General features: G+C 38.6%; 1 protein-coding gene across 1 annotated transcript; it reads right to left on the bottom strand.

Annotated features, from left to right (window-relative positions):
- Window positions 1-479: 479 nt before the first annotated feature.
- Window positions 480-4,799, bottom strand: LOC100487369 (waprin-Phi1). Its single transcript, XM_002940752.4, has 4 exons — window positions 4,711-4,799; window positions 3,533-3,742; window positions 1,486-1,592; window positions 480-575 (listed from the first exon to the last, which is right to left on the bottom strand). The coding sequence occupies exons 1-4, from the start codon at window positions 4,778-4,780 to the stop codon at window positions 552-554; spliced, it is 411 nt and encodes a 136-aa protein (XP_002940798.1). The 5' UTR covers window positions 4,781-4,799; the 3' UTR covers window positions 480-551.
- Window positions 4,800-6,000: the final 1,201 nt, after the last annotated feature.

Raw genomic sequence — 6,000 nt, 5'->3', positions numbered from 1 at the left:
TGACAAAGTGAATCTGTCCCCGTCAGTAACACCCACCAATCAGACAGCCAATGCATTCTGGGTCTAGATATTTCTTATTATTTTTTGTTCTTATTCCATCCCATTCCAATTAATCTTGCCGGTTGCCATTCATATCTCTGACCTTTATTGGTGTCTGACTGGGCTGCTACTTTTCACCCCAAACTGGTGCTCCTGTTTGAAAAAAAAGCATTGCCCTTTATTATAAAAGGACCTAGAAGGATAAGAGTGGGTTGATGTTTGAAAGTATGGTAACAGCTCTGTAGGCTTCTTTGGTCCATGGATAATGCCTTTCTCCGAGGCAAAGCAACATAACAGCCCTTATACAGTATATGTATATGTACAAATAGATAGAAAATACATTATAAATTAACTTTGCCTTCATCATGTAATGCCTGGTGTATAAATGTCACTGTTCTTTGGGTTTTAATATGAAACATATTTAAATCACAAAGCAGCAATACAAGATTTGCTATATTTATTGTTTATAAAATGTTCATGATACATCCATGTTCAAACACTGCGCTGACTCCTCAGTCACATTCTGGATTTTCAAACTAAAAAAAGACAAAATGCAAAAACATCACCCTCAGTGTTAAAAATAAGGACCCAACACAGTACATAGTCATTGTTTTTAATGGGAAATTTTTGAATAAAACCTGTCCCCACTTGTCATAGCAAGCAGGGATCCTTCCTCCCCTACGAGCTCAGGTTCTCTATAGCCTCTACTCATTGGCTGTTCCTTTCCCATTGCTAAGCAGGGAGATGCAGACTGGGCCGTACAGAAAGTCATGGGGAATTTTAGTGCATTTATCTCTATGGGGTGGGGACATAAGGTAGAGTAATATATTCTAGAGTGTATAATAGAGTGTATATTCTCTAGTGGGAAAGTCCAAGTTTCCGATCATTAAAAAATAGTGCAATATAGAATATCAGAGCAATATAGAGCACCCCAACCAGCACTGAATATTGTTAAAGAGCGCACACACTTTAATTTGGGCTAAAAATTAATATTATCTTTTATATGGCCTCTGTTCTTGTTTCAAATGATGGGTGGGCGTGACCTAAGGGTCCCTGTCAGAATCACAGTAGGAGATGGATAGCCAATCACAGCCCTGCATTCACACACACAAAGAAAGGGTTCAGTTCCCTATCAGGTAAGCCTAGCTGCTGATTGGTTCCTATCCTAAAGTGCAGTGTGGTGAGTGCTGCGGCCCCCCCCCCTCTGCACAGCCTGGGAAAGGATGCAAAATATGTTTCTATTAATTATAGATACAAGAGTATTTGTCAATGAAAATAATATCTACTAGTTCTACACCAGTCATTTTGCTGTCCTCTGAAATATTGTGCCTCACTCGGCCAAGTACAGCCTATATCACTAGCAATGGCAAATAACTTTATTGCTATGCTTACAACATAATATAGAATAATACACAAAATAGTAAATATAATAAGTTAGCAACTTACTATTCCGTTCAGCCATTGCATAGGGGACAGAGGCTTGGGAGGGACACAGAGTCCTTTGCAGCAGATTAAAGTTTCTTTGCAGTCATTATTCTTCTCACACGTTGGCTCTAGCAAGATGGAATAAAATAATAAAATCTTTGCCTTATTAAAGTTTCCATGTATAGCACTTTATAGATAAATAATGATGATTTTTTGTCACATAAAGTAATCAGCACCGCCATCTCCCACCTTAAACCCTCTATCTTTGTATCTGTATATAATATTTTTTTTATTTACACTTGGTGATGAGCGAATCTGTCCCATTTGCTTTGCCAAAAAATTTGCAAAACGGCAAAAAAAGAGCGAAATGCGGCTACCGCACAACTTTGTTATACGCACAATTTTTTTGATGTGACCACGACCTTACTTGACATGACTCCCACTAAAATGACAGAATTTCTTAAGGGATAAAACTACTTTCATTTAGATTTTCTAAGGGGAATAATACATTTTTACAAATAAGAAAGGAACATCAGAACAAGTCAAAATGCCCTATAAATAAAGCACTTTCACTGAAACAATATTAAGCAATTGGAAAAAAAATCTGAGAAATTTTCTAGTTTTGGCAATTTGTTTTTTCAATTGCAATTATTTACAAAATAGGGCATTTAGTATAAAGCGGCATTTGGAAGTCAGAATGAGGAAGGTAAATAGAAATTTGCCTGGGGGGAGAAGGGAGCATGGTGGTTCAGGGAATAATGCTTCTCCCTTGCAGTACAGGTATGGGATCCCTTATCTGGTAACCCATTATCCAGAAAGCTCCAAATTACAGAAAGCCCATCTCCCATAGACTCCATTTTAATCAAATAATTCAGAATTTTAAAAATGATTTCCTTTTTCTCTGTAATAATAAAACAGTACCTTGTAATTGATCCCAACTAAGATATAATTACCCCTTATTGGGGGCAGAACAGCCCTATTGGGTTTATTTCATGGTTAAATGATTCCCTTTTCTCTGTAATAATAAAACAGTACCTGTACTTGATCCCAACTAAGATATAATTACCCCTTATTGGGGGCAGAACAATCCTATTGGGTTTATTTAATAATTAAATGATTCCCTTTTCTCTGTAATAATAAAACAGTACCTGTACTTGATCCCAACTAAGATATAATTACCCCTTATTGGGGGCAGAACAGCCCTATTGGGTTTATTTAATGGTTAAATGATTCCCTTTTCTCTGTAATAATAAAACAGTACCTGTACTTGATCCCAACTAAGATATAATTACCCCTTATTGGGGGCAGAACAGCCCTATTGGGTTTATTTCATGGTTAAATGATTCCCTTTTCTCTGTAATAATAAAACAGTACCTGTACTTGATCCCAACTAAGATATAATTAATCCTTATTGGGGGCAGAACAGCCCTATTGGGTTTATTTCATGGTTAAATGATTCCCTTTTCTCTGTAATAATAAAACAGTACCTGTACTTGATCCCAACTAAGATATAATTACCCCTTATTGGGGGCAGAACAGTCCTATTGGGTTTATTTCATGGTTAAATGATTTCCTTTTCTCTGTAATAATAAAACAGTACCATGTAATTGATCTAAATAATTCTTATTGGATGCAAAACAATCCTGTTGGGCTTAATTAATGTTTTATTGATTTTTTAGTAGACTTAAGGTATGGAGATCCAAATTATGGAAAGACCCCTTATACGGAATACCCTTGGTCCCAAGCATTCTGGATAACAGGTCCTATACCTGTACTAGAGGCCTGAGTTCAATTCCATCCTGGGTGCTATTTACAAGAGGTTTATATGTTACTACTCATGGGTTTTCTGCAGGCATTCTGGTTTCCTGCAACACTCCAAAAATATTCAGGCAGGTTCAGTGGATTATAAAATATACCCTAGTAAATGTATTTGACAACTTTGACTATAAGTTCCATTGGGGCAGGGACTCTCAGTAAAGAGCTGGGCAAAATCAGCAGCACTGTATATATAATAATATACATAAATGAATGCAAAGACATATTAGGACAGCCAGGTACATTTACTCACTGTATTCCGGGTCAATGCAATTCATTCCACAGTTGGTGTTACAGCATTTCTGGAGTTCTGGGCAGTCAATGTCAAAGGAACACTCGGCATTAGAGCAGTTGGAGCCTCCGGGGCAAGTGGTTGGACAGGAATCAAGGATAACATTACTTGGGCAGTAACCTCGCTTCTCTCTGTAATTCTCCTCACTGTCACCCGAAGAGACTGTTGAATCTGTCAGGCAGAAACATAAAAACAGTCAAAAGAGAAAGATTTGTGTCCAGGTCCCACCTTAAAATAGGGATCTATGAAACACCTTAATGAAATACTTTAATGAGAAAACATGTTTTTTTTCAAAACCCATCACTTAATAAAGCTTCTCCAGCAGAATCCTGTATTGTAATCTGTTTTTCATAAGCGCAAACAAATTTCTTTATATTTAATTTTGAAATGTCACATGGGGCTAGCCATATTCTTCATTTCCCAGGGTGCCACAGCCATGTGACATGTCACACTTTACTGCTGAGCTGCAAGTTGGAGTGATATCCCCCCCCCCCTCCCAACAGCCGATCAGCAGAACAATGGGAAGGGAGCAAGATAGCAGCTCCCAGTAGGTATCAGAATAGCACTCAATAGTAAGAAATCCAAGTCTGGCTTGGGACTCCTCCAGTTACATGGGAGTAGGAGAAACAATAGGTTAGCTGAAAGCAGTTCTAATGTGTAGCGCTGGCTACTTCTGAAAGCTCAGACTCAGGCACAATGCACAGAGATGGCGCCTACACACCAATATTACAACTTTTCATGAAAAACTGCTGTATGAATAGGTTGAAGAACTTGACCAAGACCATGTTGTCCCTACTATTATGGCTCCTTGCTAAGCCCAACCAACCCAGAAGAGATCTGTACTCTGGACTGTCCCATAATCAGAGCCTTTTGTCTGTGCCAAAAGAGCCGACCTTCTCCGTAATGATATTAATAGGAACTATTGTTCATTAGAAACAATGAGCCCACCCAACTTTCAAGCACAGTTTGAGAAACACTGAGTTCCAGGGCCTCAGCCATAAAACGCCATGGCTGTATATGTTAATCTACCTGTCTGAAGCACCTACCAGTACAAATGGGATCACATGGGACCATGTGGGACCATTTTTTTACGATTCAATTGTTGTATATATATATATATATTTGTATATGAGCCTTACCAGATTCTTCACTGCTGCCGTGGGCCAACGCCAGGCAAACGAGGGCAGAGAAAATCAGAACTCGCAGCATCTTTACTGGTCTTGAGGAATCTCAGAACTGAATAGCACAGGTAGAGAAGCAAATACTATTTATATTTTCTTATTGCTAATGAAGTCATGGGATAAACTCCGTAGGACAATGACACTGTAACATTATACCAGGGTTATGACTTTTGATATACAACTCCAAATTTAGCAAGTCTGACATTCTAAATTTACTCAATATGGCTTCTGGGCATCTTAACCTTAAGGCTCTTTGTTTACTGTGTGTGAGGCTTTTTTTGTCTTTTCAGAACATAAACATGATGATACCCTGGGATATTAAAAGAGTACCTGGAACTCCACCCCAAGGAGAAAGTACATTCTCAGTTATTAATAGTACATCTTGCAATGCCAATTTCTCACGAACCTATTTATATCCAGGGTTAGAGGTCACTCGGTGCACTGTAATGTGCGTTGTCATGCTCTATAGCCACACTCACTTCTGTGGCTTTGTCTTATCTCCATTTGTCAGTTGCAACCAAACCGTAGTTCTATGTTAGTGTTCCCTGCCAATACTGTCTTTGGGTAGTCATAATGTTGAACTAATACAAACAAAATGGTTATTTGGTAAGAATATGGACATGAATATATGGACAAATCCAGTTGCTGCCCAATGCTAACTGTCTACAAGGCAACCGACCATCCCCTCTAATGGCTAGTCAGTATTCACTGGGTCGCCTGGTCCAGATTCACTATTCAGTTAAGTCACTGCTGTCCTCTTACAAAACAATAAAAGCTGGATAGAAAGAAGCTGAATGTCACTGATTTACACACCCTGAAAGGTTCCCAATGAGACAAGGGCTTTAGTCAAATGCTCTCTTCACCCAAGTCAGTTTCAAATCTAGGAACAGCCTTGGCAATGCATCCAATAAATAAAAGAACCTTCTGAGTGTTCAAACACAACATATGTCAGAGATGATCAACTAGGCCCTGAGTAGGCACCTTTGGCTTCTAGCTCCATTTCTAATGATGATTTTAGAAAGCTGAAGTATCACAATGAGTAAGTAGCAATGGCCTCATGATTTATCTCAAGCTAAGCACAAATTACATAGACAGATCCCATTGGGATCTCCTGACTGTAGCTGGGAGCCAATAAATGGGCAGCCATTTGGGGGTTTTAACCTTGAAAGCAAGCAAGTTGCAGGTAAAACTCAGTCCCTTTGTTAAATGTATAATGAAGCAGTAGAATTCTTAGTGAATCAGATAAAA

Source organism: Xenopus tropicalis, chromosome 7 (assembly GCF_000004195.4).
Source record: "Xenopus tropicalis strain Nigerian chromosome 7, UCB_Xtro_10.0, whole genome shotgun sequence".
Taxonomy (NCBI): Eukaryota; Metazoa; Chordata; class Amphibia; order Anura; family Pipidae; genus Xenopus; species Xenopus tropicalis.
The sequence above is the reverse complement of the archived record's forward strand: the minus strand, read 5'-3'. Positions and strand labels throughout refer to the sequence as shown.